General features: G+C 53.6%; 8 protein-coding genes; 4 read left to right on the forward strand and 4 right to left on the reverse strand.

The window, feature by feature from the left end:
* Window positions 1–1,127: 1,127 nt before the first annotated feature.
* Window positions 1,128–1,887, reverse strand: RCC_10422 (uncharacterized protein; the record flags this gene model as incomplete). XM_023775651.1 has 2 exons in its annotated part: window positions 1,128–1,273; window positions 1,335–1,887. The coding sequence occupies 2 exons, from the start codon at window positions 1,885–1,887 to the stop codon at window positions 1,128–1,130; spliced, it is 699 nt and encodes a 232-aa protein (XP_023631419.1).
* A 1,865-nt stretch (window positions 1,888–3,752) lies between these two features.
* RCC_10423 (uncharacterized protein) lies at window positions 3,753–4,154 on the forward strand (the record flags this gene model as incomplete). Its single annotated transcript, XM_023775652.1, has 1 exon — window positions 3,753–4,154. The coding sequence occupies one exon, from the start codon at window positions 3,753–3,755 to the stop codon at window positions 4,152–4,154; it is 402 nt and encodes a 133-aa protein (XP_023631420.1).
* Window positions 4,155–7,154: 3,000 nt separating this feature from the next.
* Window positions 7,155–11,064, reverse strand: RCC_10424 (uncharacterized protein; the record flags this gene model as incomplete). XM_023775653.1 has 7 exons in its annotated part: window positions 7,155–7,279; window positions 7,341–8,125; window positions 8,371–8,382; window positions 8,494–8,912; window positions 8,967–9,186; window positions 9,239–10,511; window positions 10,653–11,064. 7 exons carry the CDS (start codon window positions 11,062–11,064, stop codon window positions 7,155–7,157), a joined length of 3,246 nt encoding a protein of 1,081 aa, XP_023631421.1.
* Window positions 11,065–11,331: 267 nt separating this feature from the next.
* Window positions 11,332–12,492, forward strand: RCC_10425 (uncharacterized protein; the record flags this gene model as incomplete). The annotated part of the gene is made up of 1 exon (XM_023775654.1): window positions 11,332–12,492. One exon carries the CDS (start codon window positions 11,332–11,334, stop codon window positions 12,490–12,492), a length of 1,161 nt encoding a protein of 386 aa, XP_023631422.1.
* A 1,295-nt stretch (window positions 12,493–13,787) lies between these two features.
* Window positions 13,788–14,343, reverse strand: RCC_10426 (related to cytoplasmic dynein light chain; the record flags this gene model as incomplete). XM_023775655.1 has 2 exons in its annotated part: window positions 13,788–14,198; window positions 14,332–14,343. The coding sequence occupies 2 exons, from the start codon at window positions 14,341–14,343 to the stop codon at window positions 13,788–13,790; spliced, it is 423 nt and encodes a 140-aa protein (XP_023631423.1).
* Window positions 14,344–14,808: 465 nt separating this feature from the next.
* Window positions 14,809–15,288, forward strand: RCC_10427 (vacuolar transporter chaperone 1; the record flags this gene model as incomplete). XM_023775656.1 has 2 exons in its annotated part: window positions 14,809–14,842; window positions 14,954–15,288. 2 exons carry the CDS (start codon window positions 14,809–14,811, stop codon window positions 15,286–15,288), a joined length of 369 nt encoding a protein of 122 aa, XP_023631424.1.
* A 599-nt stretch (window positions 15,289–15,887) lies between these two features.
* Window positions 15,888–19,215, reverse strand: RCC_10428 (uncharacterized protein; the record flags this gene model as incomplete). XM_023775657.1 has 5 exons in its annotated part: window positions 15,888–16,321; window positions 16,372–18,327; window positions 18,379–18,649; window positions 18,747–18,930; window positions 19,151–19,215. The coding sequence occupies 5 exons, from the start codon at window positions 19,213–19,215 to the stop codon at window positions 15,888–15,890; spliced, it is 2,910 nt and encodes a 969-aa protein (XP_023631425.1).
* A 971-nt stretch (window positions 19,216–20,186) lies between these two features.
* On the forward strand, window positions 20,187–23,367 carry RCC_10429 (related to actin-interacting protein AIP3; the record flags this gene model as incomplete). XM_023775658.1 has 2 exons in its annotated part: window positions 20,187–20,303; window positions 20,386–23,367. The coding sequence occupies 2 exons, from the start codon at window positions 20,187–20,189 to the stop codon at window positions 23,365–23,367; spliced, it is 3,099 nt and encodes a 1,032-aa protein (XP_023631426.1).
* Window positions 23,368–24,693: the final 1,326 nt, after the last annotated feature.

Raw genomic sequence — 24,693 nt, forward strand, 5'->3', positions numbered from 1 at the left:
CGACTGCTCTTCCGCCGACACGCAGGATGTGATGCTCACTACCCAAACCCTAACCCTACAGGTCATATCCAACTGAATCTTCTAGTCCCACGGATGCCCCGCAGCTATGGACGTTCTTCAATGACATGAAGTGGCTGGATCATACTTCGTCGCTAGGCAGGTCGGACGTGATCTCATCGGAGGAGAGCGCGACCAAATCACGTACATTTCATGCCTTTGATGAGGTGATGCACTTAAGCCTCTCATCCAGGAGGTATAGAAACCGTTTCACAGGTCGCGATCTTATCAGCATCTTCATGCAGTACGACTGCGCAAGTCACATCACGCCGAGAAAATTTCGCGTCATGGTCCAGTGTCACGTGATATACGCTAGCGCACAATGGGTGAATCATCCTCTGCCGAGCCCCACCCAAATGGTCTCTTGCCACGGCGGATATCTCATACTGGTCGCGCGAGCTGGATCACGCTAAACAAAGTGGTCCGAGCTCAATCGCGAGCATAAAACTTTGAATTTCGAGCAACTCTAGACTCTCTTCTTTAGCTCTCTTTGCCTTTTGGCTTAGATCAAGTGTAGTATCTGTTCTTTTCAGTTTGATATCTGAAACGTTCCTACGGGAACATTCAAAATCATACTTATTTTTTGACCTCGTCCTTCCACCGCTGGGCTTGCTCATGTGGTCGGGCATCGTGTCGCTGGTATTGCACTGCCTCCAGCTGACGCAACCCTTTTTCATCAGTCAGTCTCAGCTTCATGCTTGGACCTGAAGAAGAATATGCGCCCCATCGTCGTCCACTTCCCACGCTCACCACGGCTGTTCATTTGCGATGGAAGGCAATCGACGGCAGACTGCAGTTGTCATTCCATCAAAGCTCACTTGTCGAAAGCGTCACCAGCAGCATCACTTGCATCAACTGCCACGCCTAAATTTTTGATGCAATCACCACTGCCGGTTTCCCAGCCGCAAAAGACCACCATGCCATACCGCATCGCAGCTGTTGTTGAGAGAGCATATTCTCTTCTATCTGTACATTGTTGCTACATGGTCAATTACTGGAGTAGAGCTGTATCCTTTGCCTGGCGCTCCATCTATATTCTACAATGTCGCCGCGCCTCGATCTCGAGCAGTTCATTTTGGCTTTGGCTTCCCAATCTGAAATCCCCATCCGCGCAGCGTCTTGACCACCTTGGGCGTCACAGCTAATGTCAGAGGAACTCGGAGGAAGAATAGTGACTTGTGCACTCCGTACGCGAGGAGGAGCTGTGTCCAAATACCTTGGCATTTGATCAGCGTCTGCGGTTCGCGCGTCTACACATGGTATATAATTGTACTCACTTGCAGGCTCATGCTTTGCGTCCTTTTCAACGGCTTCGCTGGCCTCCTTCACTGCATCCTCGGCCTCTGCCAGCTGATTCTGTGCGCGTCGCTCTTTCAAACTGGGCACAACGCTCTCCAGCACGGCCCAGAAGCGACTCACGACCGCATGCTCCGCCGCCGCGATCCGATCTGTTCCAAGCCATCGCACCGCCAGGAAGCAAAAGGGAAAATCCAAGGCAGACAATCCAAGGTATATTCCGACGACAGTCCACCCATACTTGCGCGACATTGCCCTCATGCGATCCGAAAGCGACTGAGGCTCCTGGCCGCCCGGTTCATTTCTAGACGCATTGCTGCTGTTTTGGCGTGTCTGACGGCGCCATGCCTTTGAATGCGCTGGCCTTGCTGTCCGTAGCTTTGCAGTGACGAAGTCTCGCCGCTGGAAGCTTCCTGTCTTTGCTTGAGGCTTCGATACCAGACCGGTGAAATCTCGCCTCAGTGATGCTTTCAAAAAACCTTCTTGCGCTGGCACTTGGCGCAAGAGTTGGAGCAGCCGCGGACTTTTGAGCATGGCAGGTCCTAGTCGTTGATGCGATGCGATGCGATTCGATTCGATGATGCGATCGGCGTGGAAGAGTTACGGTCGGTACGGTGGTGGGTGGGTGGATGACACTGTTTGCGAAACTTGATCAAGTTACGTCTTGCGCTTGCATACGACTTGCGTGTGTCCGCAACTTTTTTGGCTTTGGCTCAGTCCATGTCAACTTTTACTCACCCATGCCGCTCGAATACAGTAAAAGGCCACGGGGGAAGGTCAGATCCGTTGATGGAACCCCGACGACTCATCACCGACGAGCCAACTCATCACCGACGAGCTATTCTTGCTACCAAGGTCGCCGAGCTCACCAGCTGCCTCGTGACTCTACTTGCAAAGCTCGGTCCTTCATCGCCACTTCGTTCTTCCGGTCCTGGCCATGAGTCTGCACGCGGCGGCGTCAAGCTTAACTTGGCCATCACCTCCAAAAGCCTAACCTCGTCTTTTGGTGCCCAAGAAAACATCGTCTGTTGGGCCGTGTGGGATTAAGAGCGACCACACTGTACATGACTTGGAGGTCGTCTCACAGACTTCCAAGATGAGCATCGGGAGATTGCTATTGCAAGCAATCGCAGAAGCCGTGGCGGACAGTTACACAACCGCTCCTTTGGCGAGCTCAGAAGCTTTTGGTTGATCCTCTTGGCCTTTCAGCTGTGGGGTGATCTGAGAGCTGTCATCGCTACCTGTGTCTTTCGCCTTCAGCCGCACGCACTGCTATGAACTCTGCTTAAGCGACGAGGGTCTGCACGCCGGACCCGAAACTCACTCTACAACCACCCATTCCATTGAGTACCCAAGGCTGCTGCGAACGATCAGCGGTAGAAATGTTCCCAGAGCTGGATGAGGTGAGACGAGAGCTCTCAGAATGCATAGAGGAGCACCCCGAACATTGGTGACGCATACTCMCATGTAGCACGACGCACGCGGCGCGGCAAGACAATACACATGCGGGTCTGCTCAGCGCCAGCACAGTGTCTCGCTTGGTGGAACAGATGACAACGATTCATTGCGTTGCCTCGTACATATGTAGTATACCAGTGTTGTTGTTTGTTTCGAAGCAGCCGGAGCAAGCGACGATTTCCATGCCAAATGAAATATGCCATGCTCTGCTTAGCATCGAGCTGCCAGATGGGTTCGCCCAAGACATTGCGATGGTCGTCAAGATTGGTGTCTACGAGGCTCACTCAGGCATCACTGGAGGCGTGAAAGGCTAAAGTAATATTGGATTTAGTGGCGGCCATGTGCAGCCATGAAATGAGCAAGGCAAGGCTCCATCGCCATTGGCGGTGATTCGGCTACAACCGCGTCACCCGAGCACTTCACACCTCCTCATGTGTGCTGCGTTAAACCTGACACGGCGCAGAAGGATTCTTGATGCAGACAGACTTCGGATCCGCAAGCCACCAATATTGAGTTCAGCAGCGCGCTTCGTCAACCCTGCCTTTGTGCCTCTGCATCCTTCCAACTACCCAAGACTGCTCCGGTGGGGAATAAGCTCTGCGACACCCTTTCGCCATAACTTCGCTGCGAAGGTCCTCGTTGACTTCGGCCCTAGCGTCGCTGCAGCCCGAAACGGGTCAAATCTGTCCACGACCGCAAGACCGCAAGGCTGCCAGAGAGCGCCGAGCGTAATGGTGCAAGCTACTCCCTCACGCGGCTCGAGGCTCGACGAGCTAGCCAGCTGTGGAACACATAAAAAGCCCAGCAACCCACTCATTCAAGGGTGAGCCCACACCTTGTTCCACTCTGCGTACCCGCCTGCATCGATACCTGTAGCATATTATTATCATTATTATTATCAACACCACGGGCAATTGTCATTACGTGCAGCAGCCGCCATCATGCTCGCAGAAACTGCATCCCTCCTTTCGTTCTACCCCAGCCCACCATCTTTGGAATCCTCAGACGCATCCAWCACTCTCTTGGACACCAACTACTTCAACATGGGTGCCAACACCAACACCGCCATGGATGGCATCGGTGTTCTCAACTATCAACGCGCCATTGACATTGCACGCAACACGGAAGGCGACCTTGATCYGACCGTTTCAGCCTATCTCGAAGGCGCTGTTGCAGACATATGGGCTCGCATCAATCTCGACTCTAGCTGCTATGTCATGACAAAGGACGAGTTCGCCGTCTTCAACTTTTACCGGATTCGATACCAGGACAACGATGTGGCAGAGCAAGCCGTTGCTCGATTCTGGGCCAACACCCACGAAGACGTTGGTACATCAGCCTGATGTCCTCATGGTCGTACAACGAATTGCGGCGCAATCCCGATCCCGATCACCGAAGGCCCAACGTTCGCTTGAGCGTGCCGATACTCCATATTGGCGCTTGGCATTTACAACTGGTGTGCCTGCTTCATGTTCGCCTGCATGACCAACTGCAGCCATGTCCGTGCTTAAGCGAGGATCGGTACTTCGACAACATGACATCGATCGAGGCCTTTCATCGCTGCGACGGGCACGCAATGCTGTTTTACGATTCACGATTCCACGGACAGCAAAGACCTGCAACGCAGACTCTACAAGCTCATCATACGCCCAGCTCAATGCCACTCCCGATCTTACCGTCGAATTCGACCTTTTTCCGGTTGAGCAACATGCTTGGGTTGCCACCATCGTAAATTACATCAACAGAAGAAGACGAAAGCTGTCGCTTTCGCGCAACACATCGACAGAGTCGTTTATACGCGATACCGCACAATCGAGAGATCTCGAGCTTCGATCAACAACATCCACAGTTCACCCGGGACTGGACCAGAACGTCGGTAATACGCATGCTTGTCCTGCTATCATTCGGCCAGAGACGGCACAACAACATCTGCGGGCGTGATAGCTGCAGGCGACAGTATCAATGGAGTACCATCTTGCACCAACAGGCCGGAATCTGCCATCATATCGGAACCATTCACCCTTTAATCTAGCGGAATGCAGAAGGATGTGCTCGGACCAACTGTTTTCCTTGCTGGTCCTGGCGGCGCTCACTCGGTGCATCTGTCGTGAGTGGATCCGCGAATGAACGGCCAAAGAGAAACACATTCGGACAATTGCCTTGAACGCAGAAGATGCAATGATACTGGGAGTCGGAGCTCGTTAGTAGGAAGTCTGCGTATTCGCTATTGGCAATCCGACTCGTTCCATTCTGGCGACTTGAAGCTTCCCGAATGAATGCTCCGAACCAAGGAAAATCGTTTCCACGGACATGCTTCGGGTATCGGAGCTCACGGTAAAATGCTGGCGGAAAGAATACGCCATCCTTATGGTCTGCACAGAAGATCCTACATTGACCAATAAGCAAGATCCGCTTTTGTCCCGTCTCGGGCGGCGTTAGTCTTTTACAACATGGTCGGAAAATAATAAAAATATGCAGCGAATACGCAAGCAGAAATCGCGCCAAGCCTATCCATGTAGCTGACGTGAAAAGTCATGATCACGGCGCGAACGGAATTCTAGTCTCTGCTCTCCAACAACTTCTCCATTAATTCCTGTGCCTCCGTCCCACAATCAATATCCATCTCCGCAATGTTTGGAGACGACGTATGTTCAAGGTTCACGCTAAAATTGCCAGCCTTGTCGGAGCCGAAGGGCCGGCCTTTAGTCTGGCGCACCATTAAATCCTACGCCATGCTGTCTTGAACTCTGGCAGGTCATCTCAACCATGATATCAAACCAGAGAGCATGACTCTCCTGCCCCTCACCCCCCGGGACAAGTACCGGAAGAGAAGTAGTCTCCGGTGAAGTGAGAGCTTCTCAGATCCCGTAAACTTTGTAGGAGAAGGCAGCGGAGCGTGAAATCGGTTCCGCTTCCGTTGTCATCACTGCCGCGGCTGACTCGGCCAGCCTCTAGAAATCGCAAGGCAGAACGGAAAAATCACAATCGATTTGTATTTGGATGTTGAATATGTTGGCGAGACCATCTTGTGTTTTGCCATCTACATGCGCTGCTGAAAGTGTGCACCTTCTGCTGCGTATTTGCTCGATTATGGTATGTACCCCAGTACCACGTCTGGAACAACACAATGTCTTGGAAGTGGGTTCTCAGTCGATTGATATGACTGGACTGGATCTGTATCGACCCACAGCAAGATTTCCTGGGCATCGATCGCGTAATAGGCTAATGATGGGTACCTCAGCTTGGGAGGTGTGGGGCCTATACTATTTCGGCAGCGAAAGTCCTGCCAGTCGAAATGCTTGAATTATCGCATCATAATCTGTATGCTGTATGATGACTCGCACATCGGATATGCTGCAGGTCAGACTTGTGCCATGATCAGAGTTCGATGGACAATCCTGGAGGATGACCAAGTGCTCCCACACATCACCGCAGTGCCGTGGCCGTGCAAGCTGATGGAGTTGATGTCCGTCAGACACCGTTCATTGCCGACTGTATCCACAATCCATGCCCATGACTTGTGCTCCGGAGCTGCTGCCGCGAGGCGAGCTTCCCACTCAGCCACGTCAGGCGAGTTCGAGGTCGATATCTGTGGAGTGCAGATTTCGAAAGAGCTTGCACGAGTGCCGTTGCTTTGCTGATTATGCGATGCCATCAATGTTCAGTTCAACCTGTTGTCTTCGTTTGAGCTTATTATAACGTCTCGCAGCTCAAATGCTAAAGGCTGCAAAACTCGCTTGTCAAACATCTGACTTGCCCATCAGCTAAAGAGGTGAGTAGAGCTTGGCTTTCGCAGCAATATCAATCGAATGATCGACTGCGACGAGATGATGTTGTGAGTTGGCTCTTGGCTTTTGCCGTTTTGCGTAGAAACTCGTTCTAAGAAACCCGTTGTTAAACGACCTGATGTGACAGAGCTAAGGTACGTGCTCAGAAAGGCAACATTTGAGTTTCTGATCCTCGACTTGGCAAAGGAGTTTAACTGGTTTGGATTCGGAGGCTTGTGCATCCGATTGATTAGGTAGTGTGGGAACAACGCTGGCTCCATTATGCCTGACCGCAACCCCATCCAGTGATGCGGCAGTGAAGGCGTAAAGATTCATGTAGGAGCGTGACTCGCACGCTCGTGATCCACTATACGGCGTCGCCGACAGAGCACTGATATGCTCAATCCGACGAGCAGTGCGCCATAGGTGCAGATGCAAGGTCGATCTTGAAATGCTGGTTGCAACCGATGAGGTTTTGTGTATGACTGGGCATCCTCGGCACGGTAAGCCATTAGGAAGGAGAATTGCCATCACGATCGAGACATCTCATGGATTGTTAGCATGGCAAGCCCACGCTCACGGCTGCCATCGCTTGACGCGATGGATCGCAGGCAGGAGATCCGTCATATGGAACGGTTTCGTGATCATCTCGTCCATCCCCACAGATCTTGCGTGTTCCAGTTGCTCGTGCCGGGCATTGGCTGCGAGTTGTGTTAGCCGTCTCCTCTTCGCCCATCTGGTTCTGGAGCAGCAGAGACACACCTGTGACGCCTAAGATGGGAAGCCGCACGGAATCTTTCTGTGATTGCTCGCGTGCTCTGATGGCTCGCGTGGCTGCTATGCCGTCAAGGACAGGCATTTCTATGTCCATGAGGACTRCGTCCAGAGGCGGCCTATCTTTGCTGTAGATGTAATCGAGCGCCTCTTGGCCATGATTTGCAACTGCAACATCGAGCCCTGCGCGTATGAGCTGCTTGCGCATGACCTTTTGGTTCAAAAGGTTGTCCTCAACAATCAATGCGGCAATGGGGCGATCTTTCTGTGCCTTGTTCGTTGGCGGGCTCAGGTTACCGATCGCTGCCGTCAGCTCCCGCTGAATGCTCTCTCTGGCCTCCCTGTGAGGTAGCAGCGGCAGTTCAGGTTGCTGCGAACAATGGCTCGTTCGAACATAGAAAGCGAAAGTTGAGCCTGAAGGACCTGAAGCAGCGCCTATTTGTCCTCCCATCTGTCCACAAAGCTCCTTGGATATCCATAGCCCAAGACCAGAGCCTCCGTAGGTTGCGTATGTCTTGTTGTTCTGGTTCGGAGCTTGTCTAAAGCGTTCGAAAAGACCTGCAAAGTCGTGACTGGATATGCCCGGACCCGTGTCTTGGATGGAGATGTATAGATACACAGGCTGGCTACCTGTGAAAGCGTCATTTACCTGCGCAGCAGAGACGAATGTCACTCCAAGATCTGCTTCGCCAGGGCATGTAGCACTAGCTTCCAGTCTCACAGTGATCTTACGCGAATCCTCAAACTTCGCGAATTTGATGGCATTGGTGAGTCTAGTAAGTCGCAGAGGGTTAGCGATGCGTGGCACGGAGGTGTCTGTAGAGCCGCGGAGAGCTTGATGCAGCGCGTCTTTGCATCGGAAGTTGTTCTGAATGACCAAAGATTCACTTTCGCTGCATGTTGGCGCGAAGTGGTTCGCTACCAATGCACCGACGCCGAGGTGCGAGTGCTTTGTGGATCTGAAACACCCCCGATGCAAAGATACGCTGTACACACTTCGTAGGCTCATTCCACTCACAGATTTAGTAGCCTAGTAAAGAGTAGAACATCAGCGATATGTTTGACTCCAGCGGGAGAACGAGCCTAAAACTTGCGATGCCTCACTCGTAATTCTTGAGCCTCTGCATCCGGATGTGCTTACACCTGTAGTAGTCTCGTAGAGTCCAAAAGAACGTATTGAACGTTGTAGTCCCGATACGACTGTCCGACTGTGTAATCGAGATCAACGCGACTCCTTTGAAATTCAGTCCTGAACATTTTCAGCGCCGATTCAATCACTTCTGTGACCTGTATGGGGGATGGAGACATGGTCAGTAGGCCAGACTCTAGCTTTGAAGCCACCAAAACATCCTCTATGATGCGCTTCTGATGCCGTGCGCAGGTGATGATAGTCTCGACGCTCTCTAGTAGAGTTGATGCAGTCTGCCGGCTAAGTGGGATGTTGAGCTCGCCCGGCGACTGCATTAGAGTGGATATTGTCGTGTACAGGTCGTCTGCGCAGAGAGTGATGGCTGCCAGTGGATTTCGAGCCTCGTGGTTAGTCTTGTCAATGAATGCTTCCTGGAATGGATCAGCGAATCAACCCAGGGGTAGCGTCCAGACTCGTCGACTCACCTGCTGTCGACGCCGGTGCTCCTGCTCTTTAACTTTCCTTACTTGAAAGCCTTCCATCCACTTCTGTCGTGATATGTCGACGAGACAGCCAAAGACACCTTTGACGCTGCTATCACCGCCATTGCTCTCGCTGTCATCCCGTAAACCGTACGCAGATATGAGGATCCATGTCTCACCCTGCAATCGCTCGCCATCGAAGATCTCGTCGGTTATAAATGGTCTTGAAACGTCAGCTTGATGTCGATGCAAGGTTCAAGCGTAATTCGACTTGCCTGCTGAGTCGAAACTCAAAATTCTCAACTTGCTCGCCCGCCAAAAGTCGATGCCAGTGAGCTTCGTAGGCATCACGATCAGCTTCTACAACAAGCCTGCCTCGTCTGATCTCCTCAGAAGGGACGCCACTGTTACCAGTGAGCTCAAGCCATCGCTGATTGGCGAACAACAGACGACCTGCACTGTCAAATTCGAAAATGGCGATAGGGGCAAGGTCCGCCATACTCCTGAAGCGCATCTCACTATCACGCAGCCCTTGCGTACTCGCAGCCAACTTCTCCACTAGTTGCATGCGATCCTGAGCTGCGAGTCTTGCAGAGATGCGGGCACGTCTTGCTTCATCTTCAGCCAATACCACAGATGACAGTGTCGTGGTCAGTTGATTTACGAGAAGTCGCACGAATCTTTGATACTCCTGATCGTACGTTCGTCTTGTATTGAGACCAAGCAACAGGAAGCCCGACCGATGCTCTTGGTGGGTGCTGTATAGCGGACATAGAATCGCAGTGTCGCATGTGTCACCCTCAAAAGCACGCGATTTCGCCATATCACGCAAGTGTTTGGGAAGTGAGCCATCTGAGGCGCGGAGCACTACCAGCGTCTTTGAAAGCATCGCTGAACGAAAGACAGGAGTTAGGAGATCATTTCCAGAGTCAAGATCCACGCGCGTGGGAAGCGGTGGGTCGTAACCGGTTGGCGCGAGGACACCTTCGAGCGTCCATTCCTTTCCAGCGAAAACCGAGCCAAAATCCGACTGAGCGAAACCAGCGCTCGCGTCCGAACTACCGCCAGCGAAAATTGTCTCCGCGGCGGAGATATCTTCCTGGGCAGGTCCGTATAGTGCCGCGAAGGGCACCTCGTTCGTGTTGCTCTCCAAGCCGCGAAGGACACATGTGTAGTAATCCTTCATGCTGGAGGCTTTGGACGTTTCGACCTCGAGTGCGTGGATGGTCAGCATGCGTCTTTCATGCAGCACCTCTCGAGTGTTCTCAAACACGCTGTTGTAATATCCCATGTTAGTCCCGGTAGACAGAGTCCCTGCGATGGGCCTGACAGTCCAGCCGGCATAGATTTCCTCATTGTAGCCATTGCGGTGGACGAAGAACAACACGCTATCCTGGAAAGATGGTTGCCCTGTGAGGTCCGCATGGTCGAAAGCTCTAGCGAATTCTGCATTGACCAGCTCAGGCCWTACTTCATCGGATGTCTTGCCATGCGCCCAAGGATGACGATTGCCCAGAGTGAAGTTGTAAGCCTCGTTGTAGATGACGCCTAGGGGGGAACAAGATCAGCGATGTTTTCAATGAATACCTTAGGCAGCAGAGGGCGGGCAGGCGCGTAACCATCGTTTTCACGCGTATGATGTCCACCCTCTTGCCAATGGTAGAAGTAGGTAGGGAAGGTATTGCTCACAGCGTCTCATCGGACCCCACCAGAGCACGGCCGACCTCCGGTCTTGGATGGTAAAGTTCACCATCCTGCGCAGCTCTATCGGCCATCCGGACATGGGACCCAGCTCTGTTTCATGCCACGGATAGTTCCTGAGCAAGGTCACATGCTCGTTATTGGCCCAGTCCGGTGGTACGTCTGCCGCGGTGACATCGTGAGGCCCGGCGAGCGACGTGTCCGCCTGAGGCTTGCCGGCCGTCGATGATGGTGGTGGAAGCGGGTGCTTGGAACCATTGGTCTGCCCCAGGTATCCCAGRCATTCGCACCTTTCTCGCAGCGTTCTGCCCAGCCATTCGCTATCGTGTTTCTTCAGGTATGCAAGCCAATCTTCCACTCCCTGCGGTTCCTCCTCGTCCCCCTGCTGTGCATTTACCATCACGGCGGCGGCGTCTTGTCCCGCGGTGCAGATTCAAATGCAGATTGACCGCCGACACCAAACGCAACGTGTCCGCCAACAACAAACAGCATTCATTGATCCACCGCCAATCGTGCGTATCGAAGGTCACATCATCGTCTGCTCTCTGCGACTGGTATACCGATGAAACCGTCCAGGCGAATAAACTTTACCTCGACATCATCACAAAGCCAATTTGCACGTGAACCAAACGGCGCGCCGCAAAAGAGGAAAGATTCTGCGGACGACATGTCTACCGTTTCCAACGACGATGTCATCACCGTCGCCAATCAGTTACTCGATCCCCTTGACCTCGAAGCAACATCCTACCATACTCTCCAGCAACTCTGGTCGGGATACGGGACCATAGCAAGATTGCAAACCGTGTCGAAAACATCGCCAATATCATCCGCACTGATCCTCAAACATGTTACGCCTCCATCAGATGCAGGCAAAGACGAGGGTCATCTACGCAAACTTATCTCCTATCAAGTCGAGCAGTACTTCTACACGACACTAGCACCCTTGATGCCAAAGTCGATTGGTGTTGCAATTTGTCTTACATCGCAGTGGAGCGATGCCGGTGGCATGGCCATGGTCTTGAGTGATCTTCGTAATCAATACCCGGTTCCCGGTGAGAAGCGCGGGAACCTGGATCAGAGCCAGGTGTACGCTGCTCTGCAATGGCTGGGCACATTCCATGGATTCTGGTGGCGGCGTACCAAGGATATTAAAGCAAAAGGTCTGCGACTGCCTCCTCTTGAAGAGGCCGACTGCTCGCCTTCTCGCAAAGATGGCGTGTGGAGGAATGGCGGGTATACGTACCTGGCAACCCGTCGAACAGAGTATGCCACTTTGAAGAACGACAAGACTTCAGAATGGTCTGAAAAGCTGTGCGCACCCGCTCTGGAGCGAAAGAGCAGCATTGCGGAACTCGTGGCAGATGTGCTCTCTCCCTCAACTTCGCACTCATCGGTTGCAGCGTATGAAACTTTGATCCACGGGGATGTAAAGTCTGAGAACCTCTTTGCAAACTCCATGGGCTCAAAGGTTGCATTCTTCGACTTCCAGTACGTTGGGCTTGGATTGGGAGTGTGTGATCTGGCAAAGCTCTTCACTTGCTCTGTTCCATCTGAGCTACTGGGTGCGAATGACGGAGACATGTCTGAGAGTGAGAGAGTGCTCTTAGATTACTACATGCGATTCCTCGAGGAAACTTCTGGAAAGACCTATCCGTGGGCGTTGCTCGAGATGCACTGGAAAACCGCTCTCGTCGACTGGTTGAGGTTTCAAGCCAGTTGGGGCTTTTGGGGCAACACAGCCTGGCTCGAAAGCCGGGTGCGGCACATCTTGGAAGATGCAGAATGGAATGCATGGTTGCTCAAGGAAGCAGACGCAGCGAAGAATTAGAAGTAACTGCATCCAATGTTATGTTAGAGTTTTAGAGCTGTGCCTTGATAAAAAATGGAAGCTGAAGTTTCCGATTGTTTTGGCGACCACAGTTGTAGAGTTCATTCGGTCGCGTTCTGGTCTGGCTGGATGAACGTTGGCTCACTCACATCTGAGTCGACGAACCTCCCGACTCAGGTGATGCCGTTGATCCCCACATGGTGCACGTCGATCCACGAGAAATGTATCGCAGCTGAGGTGGCGGATGATGACTTTTCTCGAAAGGTTCTCGAAAGGTGACGATCTTGCGTGAATGAAGTGCCGGCTCCGACTTTGCGGTGAGGTAGCTTTAAAGTTGCCGAAGAGTCGGAAGGGAAAGAAAACGGGGTATGTAGCCCCACGAACGGAACCTAGCCGAAGTGAAGTGAATGAAACCCAAGCTACCTTTTTACACTAGGGAGAATTCTCGACAACCGCTGAAAGCAGGAACATTGTTGACTAAATTATCGATCTTTGCCATAATGACGATCGCAAAGTCACCAGCGACCTTGTCGTTGCCGCAATCGAGTGTCTCATGGCGGATTCCACAACTGCGCWACAAATCATGTCATCGCGGGAAATGTCCGCTGATTACCTAGTCAATACAAGCGTTCAAAGTTAGGTACAGTCGGAATCTCACTTGCCTTGTTCCTACCTTTGCTACTCATGTTCCACTTCTTTAGGCCCCAAGCGCCGGGTAATTGCCTCGGATGGCTGGACTCATCAAGACTCGGAAGCCTTTTCTCTCCTCTACTCGGGCCTGCAATCTTTCATACCCACGCAATCCACTCAAGTGCCCTAGCTTTGACGGATCATAGCAAGATATGGCTCGCGCATGCAGCAGGAACGGGCCCTTCAATCGCGAGAAAAGATTGCCAGCATACTCACTCGCCGCACATTTACAGCATCTTCCCAGGCGTTGCAATTGAAGATAGAATTGTCGTTATTCTGGAAGTCTTCAACCTCGCGTTAATATATGCCTCCTTTCCCAAAGTGGGGCCTTCTAGTACGTACTCGCCAAGGGTATACTGTACAGATCATCCAAACCACCCCCGAAACGCCATGCTCGTCAAGTGGAGTCCGCTCGTACGCCAGCCAAATCCACCAAACTGTCGATACTCCCATGGTTTTCGCATGCCCACATGTTTCAATCCCGCTGGCATATTTCAATTGGCGAGAAGTCGAGGCTCTCGCTCCTCGAACATCTGTCTCACATACAGGAGGGAGGCAGACCAGTTGGACTTCCAAGACGGTTTTGTGCCCAGATCGTTGGTGTCCTAAACAGCGACCCACATGACACTCACTACGATGTCCATACCCTTGCCCTCACCACCGCCGTACTTGTAGCTCCACATGCCGTCCTTTTCGTTGTTCCAGAAGGCCCCGCTTGCACTGTGCATGCCTCGTCGTCCCACCTTCTTCTCTTTATCCCCGCCGAGACTCACGCTCTCCTCGCCGGCAGACCGCGGGTCGCTCAAGTGTTGAATGATGGTCGTGTTGACGACGAACTTGTACTGTGGCGGTTCATCGCCCGAGCTGCTCTCTGAGATGAGGGAGCGTAGAATGGAGTTGATGATATCCTGGTTCCATGTCTGGGTCTGGGCGTGCTCATAGACCGAGGCGCTCGAGATGGCAGCGTCGCAGGCGTCGGTGCAGATTTGGCGGAGACGAGTGGTGGGGATTGGTGGCTACGGAGAGCAGAGAAGAGTAAGCAGCGATTCAGGGATAATTKGAGGGACTGGGAGGGTAAAACGGGCAGATGAGAGAATTGTTGTCGGCTGTCCCTGCATGTGACAGCCAGCGGGCGCGGGCAGAGCTTACAGAAGATGCCATTGCAATGGCAGTCACAGATCTGCCGAATGAAGTTGCGTGATTTTCTGGGGGCGAAGTAGGCTTTTTTTCGTCGCTCACACGTTTATCAGAGGTCGCTTGGGATCGTTGGGAGGGCGGCTGTTTGGACTGCGATTTCGGCGTTGGTCTTGGTCTTGTTTGGAGATTGTGGATTCCAGACGTCGGGCCTTGTCTCTCGAACCCAAACTCGGCAGGAGCAGCGGGAACGGGTTCGCTTGCGAAAGTGGGGGGCGACGCAACTGCCAATCAAACGGAACCAGCCATCCACGACATCCCAGATACCTTAGCTCAGCTGTGGATAGCGACGCTTCTTTTCTTTTGAACAAACATTCGCCTGCGAATCATTGTGCRACAGAGCCATTGAACCTATCCCGACGGCAATTCCATCAGCAGAGCACCAGAATCACCGCACGACAGCCACAGCACGAAAACCACAGCACGACCATCATGTCCAGCCAACCTCTGCTCCAGACTGCCCCCGGTAAGTCAACATCATTCCAGCCCATGGCATCCCCCAATGCGTCAACACTTCAATGCTACCATATCACACCCCTATCTTGTAACACCATCCACTAACCCCGAGATCCCTTAGGCAAACGCATCGCCCTCCCCACCCGCGTTGAGCCCAAAGTCTTCTTCGCCAACGAGCGCACCTTCCTCTCATGGCTCAACTTCACCGTTATTCTCGGCGGACTTGCCATGGGCCTTCTCAACTTCGGTGATCGCACCGGCCGCATCGCTGCCATAATGTTCACCCTCGTCGCCGTTGCTGCCATGCTTTACGCCCTCATCACATTCCATTGGAGGGCGAAGTCGATCAGGATGAGAGGCCAGGGCGGGTTTGACGATAGATTCGGGCCCACGGTTCTGGCCATTGCTTTATTGGCCGCTGTGGTGGTCAACTTTGCGTTGAGGTTCAGCTCGTAGATGGGCTTCTGTTCATGGTTATATGGTCAGCTGAGATCGGGCGGCATGTCTGTATGTATGGATTGGGTCGGGGTTAATGGCGTAAGGGGCAGGGCACATAGAGATCGAAATGACAGCATAATCGAGACAACCACCTGCATTCACGACTTGCTAGGCTACACTACAGCGGGTGTGATATTGAGCCGCGTGGTGAACGAGAGGTTCACGTGCTTTCACTCCACTCAATTTCGCAACGGATTTCACGCCCCTTTGATCTCCTCGGACCACTGTTGTCCATTTCGAGCACTTCCGTTCAAACTTTAGGGGCTACATATCTCCCATTTTCTCTTCGCGTACTGACGCATCAGCGTCGACCAGCCACCCGACGTTGAAACCGTTTCGGGTCATCAGCTCTTTTCAGACTTCGTCTGAAGGTTGGTCGAGCGACGCGACGCTCGCACCGCCACCCGCTCCTGCATCGTTCGCGCCACACTTGGATGAAATGACATCTCGTCGGCGCCCCTTCCAGTGTGGATTCGTCGAGGTAGTGGAAGGGAGCTATTCAGCGTTGATGCTGACCGAAATCGTGGACTGGAATGTCATGGAATATTTCGTCTACTTCATTTGCCTTCGTCGCCTTGCACGGGAGCACCTCCCATACCTGGACTTGGGTGATTTGGTACTGCGGCCTGCTGGCGTGGAGTCATCTGTTGAAAGCTGCCCGACATAGCACGCTGTTGCTGCTGTAGATGATAGGGGTGCTGGCCGGGAGATGGCTGGAAGTGAGGCTGCATGGGCATGCCTGGTTGGAATCCTTGATGGGATCCTTGATGGGACATCATCGGCGGACGCGGACTTCCTTGAAATCCCTGATTCCCATGTTGCTGCATGTTGTGAGGCATGTGTGGCTGGGCATGCGGCGGCATTGGAGAAAAGTTTTGCGGCATTGGCCCATTGGCATATCCTCCCGACTGTTGCTGAACCATCATGTGGCCTCCCATTTGTGGTCCGTTGAATTGAGGTCCTGGTCCATAGTTCCCGGGCCGCATAGGCACTGTGTCTTGTGTTAGTGTTGCAAAAGATGTCGAACGTGCTGCAACCTACTTTGCCCTTGCGGCTGACCGGGCATCATCATCATTGGACCTTGCATGTGTGGTTGACGGTACTGCATGGAAGGACTCATTCCGTACCCGGGAGGCATTGGTTGCCCGGGAAAGTGCTGAGGCATTGGTGGCATCTGGTTGTTAAACGGCGCTACTGGCATGTGTTGCGCACGTGGCGAGTTCTGCACGGATCCGTTAGGTCCGAAATGCTGTTGCTGCAATCGCGGGTCGAAATGGCCGGGCTGTGGTGGAAAGAACGGTTGCTGACGGTGAGGCGGACCCTGCATTCCTTGTGCATGCATATGAGCGGGCAGTTGATGTGCGTGCGACATTTGGGGGTTCACGATTGGCGTTTGCATGGGAGACGGGCCCGGATTGGCGGCTAGAGACTGCGCTGTGGGATATGCCTGGAGATATGACACCCCTTCGTTGCTCTTAGGTGTCTGCCATGTGGGAATGGTGTTGTACGCCTGGGGCATGCCACCATTGCTAGCGTATTTCTTCTTCTCCGACGCGGTGTATTCCGCTTCAGCCACGCGCTTGAGAGGATCGTAGTCAGCTGGAAATGGTTTCGCAGTCTTAGGCTTGTTTTTGTCGAAAAAGACAGAAGTGGCCTCAGCAGGAGCGCGGCTAATTGCACGCTGAGGGCTGGGCGATGTTCCGGTGGGCGTGAATGCAGAGGCTACAGGACGGAATTCGAAAGCTTTCGCGTTTACGTTGAGGCGCGTAGCCGATTGTGGGCTCATCATGGGCTCGGACGGGGCACCCGACGGGCCACTTGGTGGCACGCGAATATCTGGAGGCATGCCTTGGCGGGCGAGATTGTTGTTGGCACCTATCCGCTGGCTGAGAGGTTGACGAGGTGATGGGACTTGGGCATGAGGTGGCATCTGGCCAGGGTGTAAAGGTGCAGGACCGCCAACACCTCCACGGCCTGAGTGAGAGGATCTTGCCGCGCGAGACTGGTTGAACTGCTGGCGAGAGTCAGGAGTGGAAGACCCGGCATGTGAGGTCTGAGTAGATGGAACGGGAGAAGCGGCATTGCTGGTAGTCCTGTCCGTGTCCCGTGATCTAAGCTCTTCTTCTCTGGCAGCTTCTTCTGCCTTGGACTGGATTTCGAGCTGCTTCTCGCGATCTTTGGCTAGAATCGGAACCAGGTCGTCTGGAACACGACTCTTCAACTTGAAGTTGGCCGCAAATTTCTTCAGATCGTTGAGCTTGACATTCTTTTCTTGACGCACAGTGTTCCGCTTGGCCTCCTGAGCGGCTTTGATGCGCAACTTCTCGTTGTTTGCGAAGAGCTTGAATGCGTCGGCAGTGTCACGCACTCGATCCTCCGTGGTGCCCTCTTTCCTCTTAGGTGGGGCGGTTTSGGGCTCGACAGCAACCTTGGGCGCTGGTGAAGATCCCGATGGTGGAGTTTGAGTGCTCGCGGACGGGGTAGCCCTGAGCTGGCTTGAAATGATGGCAGGGTCGAATGGAGCGCCGGACACGCTGGGAGCGCCAGTAATTGGGCGCTGTGATGGTGGTACGTATGCACCCTGTGCACGCTTCGGGAGCGCGGACTCCCGTCTGACTCCAGAGTATTTGTCCTCTTCGTCTCCACCATCGTCGCGGCTTGCATCTCTCCTTCTCTCCTCCGCAATGTGCGCATTTGCCGGTGCGGAGCCTTCGATTTCGCGAGCGATTCTGTCCGCTTCCGCTTGTTTCCGTCGGAACTCTGGTGTGTTGCGATCAATAGCGGTAGTGTACATATTCTCGTCGTAGGTGGTTTGTACGCCGTACAGACGTTCATTCGCGGCGAACTGGTCCCAACTACGATCGTTGGGATCACCCAGTGACATGTCAGCGGCGGATGATTCGGCGCCAGCCTCCCAGCGCTGTAGCTCACGTGCCCGTCCCGCATGTGCCTCTTTGTTTGAGATCTGTGTGTCCGTAAGGAACGATCCGGCAGAGCCTACAGTGATGTTAGCGCAAGCCATTGGCATTGGGTAGAACGGGATCATACCATTCTGCTGAGATGGTGCCGCCGCAGTCGTAACGTTCGACACGAATAGATCGGCCGTGTCCTGTATGTCAAAGCCCATGGCGTGGTCATCTCCTTCGCCGACGTATTCGCCAGCTTGATCGCTGGCACCGTTCGTTTGTGGCGGCCCTCCCGATTGTAAACGTCTCGTCATCTTCAAAATGTACTGCGGCTTTGGCGATTCAAGCGATGCGCCGCTCATTACGCCGGAGTATTGCTCGCCGTTCTTCACAGTGATGATAGCAACTTTACCCTGTGATTGATGTCAGCGCCGTAAGCCGCGTGTATGCGTCCACGTGGGATGGAAGACTTGAGGGTGGAGTTCTCGGCGATCTGCTGGGTATACGTACAACAAAGTGTGCTAGGAGAAACAGACTGCGGTCGTGTGCCTGTTCCTTGTGTACGTCGCCGGAGCTCTTCGGAAGCTGCTTTGGCGTGCTGTGCGTTGGCTTGTCCGTGCCATTGGTGTTGCTCGTCTTCGGGTTGAGACTTTTTCCCCAAGCATTCTTCGGCGGAGGAGGTGGCTGTTGCATCCTGAAATCGATATTAGCATTCGCCAAGAGCGTCATATGCAGATGGGGTCAGATCTGATGGTGGTAGATGATGGGTATAGCGGGCATGTCCATTGGAATGCACCAGAGGCAAGTGCGAGTCGCCTGAGTGCGAGAGAACGGGCAGCAGGGCAGATGAGCGCAGCGCAATGTCTCGCAGAGGGTAGAATATCCATAATGTGTGGGACCAACGGGAAGCTCACCTGGAGTCGCTCTTCAGCTGCTGCTTCGACGCGGTATCACCGCCGTTGGTGGTTGCGGCCGACATGACTGCAGCAGCAGGTCGGCACGGGAACGGCGGTTGATGGAGATGTTGTGGTGTGGTGCGGTCGAGGCGTGTCGAGATGCAATGTGCAGAGGTGTTGTGGAGTGTGAGAAGCTAAGGTGCTTTCAGGGTACTTCCTGCAATCGCGGCCTCGCGCGTGCTCGATGAATGACCTTCTGAATGCTGTCAAAATGTGTGTGCTCAAGAATAGAAGCGAAGCCGTTGCAGAGAGCGTCGAGGCGACGAGGGCCTGGTGGGGGAGGGTGAGGGTAAGGGCGGCGAGATGGGCTCACGCGAGAGTTGGCAAGCAGGCAGGGCAGGTTCGAGGTCCAGAGTTGWAACCCCGTACACAGCGGGCCGAGTTCACCTAACTAGTCCCGAGTTGCGCAACCTCGCGAAGGACGGTCCTTCGAGACGGATTGTTGAGCTGCCAGTGACGGCGACAATGACCGATGAGCATGAAGTTGACGCAGCAGGGTATGTAATCCTGGAGACTTTTGTTGGAGAAAAAATGTCCGCGGTGTTTATTATTATAGGGGAAAACGGGAGACACAGGCCATCCGTCCATGGAACGATCAGATGCACGCAAGCTGTTGGTGATCGACGGCGCCAAGGCAAGCTTTGGTTCTAGGGAGTCCCGTCAGCTTCTTTGATAGGGCGACTACATCATTCAACCGAGTCCGCCAGCACACGCACGCACGCACATGTATCAACAAGCCTGAAGACCRGGCCGACATTCCATGGCCGAATCCCATCGCTTGGACCACGCGTGCTGCTAAAGAAGACACCTCCGTCGACCTCCCATCGCCGGCGCTGAAAGTCAGGGTCAGGCGCATCGTCTCCACGCGACAACCCGAGTCTCCGGACCGGAGAGAGAGGGAACGCGATCTCGAAGCACTGAGGCACCGCTTCGACTGCGGCTCTGCCTGCCTCATCAATTGGGACACACTTGTGCGCACCTTCGCCTTGCAACGATGAGCGGCGCGCAGCAGCCCGCCGCGTCGATGCCCGTCCCGCCGGCCGACGATGGCGCCAATTCGAGAGGCAGCGGAGGCTCCGCACGGGCAGGCGGCGGTCGGTCTCGTCAGAATGTGGGTAGAGTATACGATGCAATGTGCACGGGGAGAGCGTGGCTTGCGGGATGAAATAGTCGAATGCGCTGACATGTGACAGCCGCAGCAACAGCTCTCGACCATCGAAAAGTCGGTCACACATCTGCTGGTCGCTACGAAGCAGCTGCTGGAAACACTGACCATGTGGTCCACTGCACGCGCCACAGAGGGCGAGGTGTCGGATGTCTACGTGCGTTTGGGCTATGAGTTCAACATTGCATGTCGTGCGTTCAATGCCATCGGGGTGGACACATCTGATCTGGGACCCGTGCCGGACATGCTGCGAACAATCTTGGAGGAGACGCWCAGCCAGGAGGCCAACCAGCAGAGCTTGGAAAAGTACTTGCCGCGGATACGAGACATCATCATCAACTTGCTGCATGGGTTGAAGAAGAAACAGCAGAGATTACGGCAGCGGAGCAATCGAGAAGGTGGTGAAGCCAGTCGCCCGCCGAGACAAGCTTCCACTGCGAGCACCATGAGCGTGAACTCCAATCTCACCGAGCAGCTGGAAGATGTTCCATCCAGACACATAAGCAACAGATCGTTTGCTCAACGACAAGGTAGTGGGGACATGGGAGCGCAGGATCATCTTCCTCCGCGAACGACCAGCGTGGCTGGTGGAAGGAGCTCGCCGCACAAGCCTGGGCTAAGCCCGCGAAATAGCATCGGCGCCTCGCGCCAAGACACTGCCAGCACCGATTCGGGCTCGTCAATGTCCAGTAGTACTGCACAAAGTATACCTGTGATTGCGCCCTATCCCGAAAACGAGACGATGCCATCGAATGGCGGATATGAACAGGACCAACCGCATCAATACGAGCGGCCTTCTGCCTCGCCAGAAGCACCCAAGCCCCCGCCAAAGGCGAACGACGCTTTGACTGCGCTGCAGCGCGGAGGAGAGCTGGAGCGAAGAGCATCCCGGCGTTTTTCTGCCTATCAAATTCAGAAGCACCTGGGCACGTCGATGAATGGGATTCCGGCGATACCGGCAGCTCAAAACTCACCCATCCCGAATAGGGGTCGAGACGTGCGTGAGTCTCTGAACGCTGTGCGATCACGAGGAAGTATCTTGCACAGTCGGGCTGGATCACGCATGCAGAAGAATGGTGTCGAAAGTTCCCCCAACAGAGATCTCGAAGTGAGACGCATTTCCGAGGAGAGTAGTATGCAACAGGAAGAGTTTGCGCCCCCAAGCAAACCATTCACTTCGCAACAGCCAGAAAGTCCTTTGGTGAAGACTCCCGAGGACAAACTTGGGCCATCTCCCTTCTTCCCACCCGCCGAGGAAACTATCGGCGCCACGGTGAACGGTCCCATCGAAGAGCCTTTCCATCCGGATCAAGGATATACGACCAACGATTCAACCCCCGCTTTGAAACGTCAATCAGCGCGAACAACCCGCGATCATACACCCCCAGTCTCGCAATATGTCTCAGAGGGCTCTCCGCAGCCAGGCAAGGAGCTCACTTTGTTTCTACAATATAAAAGCAAGATCAAGAAATTCGTGCTGTCCGATGGAGGCGACCTCAGCATACCTCGACTGCAGCTGGCCTTCATCGAGAAATTTGCTTGGAACACGCACAACAATGGCGTCGACTTGCCAGAGATATATATACAAGATGCCGTTTCTGGCGTGAGGCACGAATTGGAAGACTTGAGTGACATCAAGGAAAGGTCTGTGCTTGTGCTGAACGTGGAAGCGCTGGACGAGGTGAAACGACACTTCGACGATGGTATTGGGAGCTTGCGGCGAATCGTCGAAGGTATTCGCTCCAGCGTGGATGACCAGCACTCGACGATTCAAAGAGTGTCCGACAGACAGCAAGAAACAGCCCAGGAGCTGGCAAAGATCGCAGCGGCACCTCCATCAGCACCTGCACCTCCAATCGTCAATGGGTCAGCCCCTGCCAGCAAGGACATGACTGGTCAGCTCAAAGAGGTACAGTCACTCCGTCGCGATCTTGCTGTGGTACGGCAAACATATACCTCCTTTGTGTCCGACATGCAGGCTTCCATGTCCACGCTCAAGACGAAAGCTGCAAGTGTCAAGCAGGCCGCGACCATCACGCCTGTCCCAGTCATGGATAATAACACTGGCCGCGCCTACGTCAACACRGGCAAGAAGTCGCTTTCCGATGATAGTGAGAGCATCGTCAATCGCGTCGACGATCTCCAGGATCTTGTCGAGGACCTCCGTAAAGACGTTGTGACCCGCGGTGTGCGCCCGCTTCCCCGCCAGCTCGAAGACGTCAGCAGAGACATTAGTGTCGCCACTGCTGACCTCAAGAAACTGCAAGACTTTTTACGAAAAGAGAAACCGATCTGGACCAAGATTTGGGAGAAAGAGTTGCAGGTCGTTTGCGACGATCGTGATCTGTTGACCATGCAGGAAGAGCTTGCCGCAGATCTCGAAGACGATCTCAACAAAGCTGCGCAGACGTTCGAGCTCGTTGAGCAGGCCACGAAGCAACAGAACCTTGCGAGTCCGACGGGCGCTACGCATCCCGGATCTCGATCTAGCTCACGAACGCTCATGCCTATACCGTCTGCCGACCCTGCAAAGGCAAAGGATAGTGTTCTCGGAGAGGTCAGGGCTCTGCAGCCCAACCACGAGTCAAGGCTCGAAGCGATTGAGCGCGCGGAAAAGGCAAGACAAAAGGAGCTTGAGAGCCGCAAAGAAGGAGAGTTTCAAAAAGAGCTCGGCAACTTTGTCGAAGAGGGGAAGCTCAAGAAGTCTGGAGGCGTCGAGGAAGTCGAGCGCCAAAGGAAGCAACGCGAGGAGAGGACGAGAAGGGAAATTTGGGAAAGGCAGCAGGCAAGAGCGAAAGAAATGGCAGAGAAGCAAGCTGCCGCGGCTGCTGAAGCGCAAGCCCAGGCGGCGAGCGCAGGAGATAATGAGAACGACGCACCAGCTGAGGGCGATGACCAGCCGCCTCCAGTGCCTGAAAAGGATCCAGTGCCAGATAAAGATGATGCATCATCGAATGAGGAGGTGGCGTCTGAAGAGGCGAGCGAGGATGTCCCAGCGCCGAATCCATAGATTCCTGGTACTCCTCGATTTAATGAACTTTCTGGAGCTAAGGCGTTCGTTTCAGTGAGACGTGACTGTGGCTGGTCAGCCTGGCGAAGAGATCAAGTGAAACGTAGGCGTGGATGTTGGCTGCTCCCGATCTTGATAGGGGTAAAGGGCAGGACTCACTTATGACACCGCCCATACTGTAACTTCTGTTGGGTGTACGTTTGTTGTCTAGGTGATATATGCCGACAGTGACACCGGGCTATTGGTAGAACCAGGTTTGTAATTGCGGCTTCATGCCATGATCGTAAATGCCTTCTGATCGTTACAACTACCAGCATCTGTTGTCATTCTATGAGACTCATCCAAGACGACATTGATACGCGCCTCCAACGATCTGTCTCTTTAAAGATCGAATGTTGCTTGCAACGCAAGCCCCTGATCAACCCGCTTCATGCGGAGGTCGAACTCCTCCATGATATCCATAAAATGCGCAGTGTTGTCTACGGTTAGTAGGTTGGCGAGGAGATGAATGTGTTGGTGAATGAGGTTGAACTTGTCCCAGATATTCACTTCGTTCTCGGTGCACGTCTTCCGAGACTTCGACGTTCCTGCATTTACTTTCAATCGTAATTCAATGAGGAATGAGCTAGTAAGGAGCTATATGTCCAAAGCAAGTATGAAGATGACAGCTTGTAATGCAGATTCATCGATGTCGAGTAGATTGATCTGCATTTGATCGTCTGAAGAGGGACATACACATATGCAGGATGCCGATGGACACTTTCGGAAGCGAGTATTGGGTGCTAGGGGCTGCTTGAGTTGGGAAAGGGCTTCATCGCCCTGCATCATTGAGTCTCTATCTAGCCATGTCGTGGGAGCATCCGAGTATTTCTATGCAAGCTAAGTCCTACCAGGTAGCGGGTCAGTTGACATTAGGAAAAGTGAGCCGTTCTCAATGTCTCAGGTAGGTAGCATCTTTGATAGACGTGGTTGCGTTAGGTAGGCTTGTACTTCTGGACCAGTATGGCCATCACAAGGCTGCATTCGTCTGTGATATGCATTTGGGCGGAACAACAGTACAGAGGTTACTAGGTAGCGGATAGCTTCTGTAGAATTTTCAGGGCTCAAAGTATGAAGCAATCCAAACGTATTGAGCCTTCGTTGATCACCCGACACCAAAGACCGGGCCTAGGAAAGCAAGGTAGGACATTCCTCAACGCCTAGAGGGTTGCGTCTGGTGTGRTCCTCTAAGTTGGTAGAGAACTGATGTTGGGATACCGCGCAAGTCCGTTGCTCAGTTGCCCAGCATCACGAGGCTGCATAGAGATAGCTAACAGTGGCAGACTT

This window comes from Ramularia collo-cygni (assembly GCF_900074925.1).
Source record: "Ramularia collo-cygni strain URUG2 genome assembly, contig: RCC_scaffold22, whole genome shotgun sequence".
In the NCBI taxonomy this organism is placed as follows: Eukaryota; Fungi; Ascomycota; class Dothideomycetes; order Mycosphaerellales; family Mycosphaerellaceae; genus Ramularia; species Ramularia collo-cygni.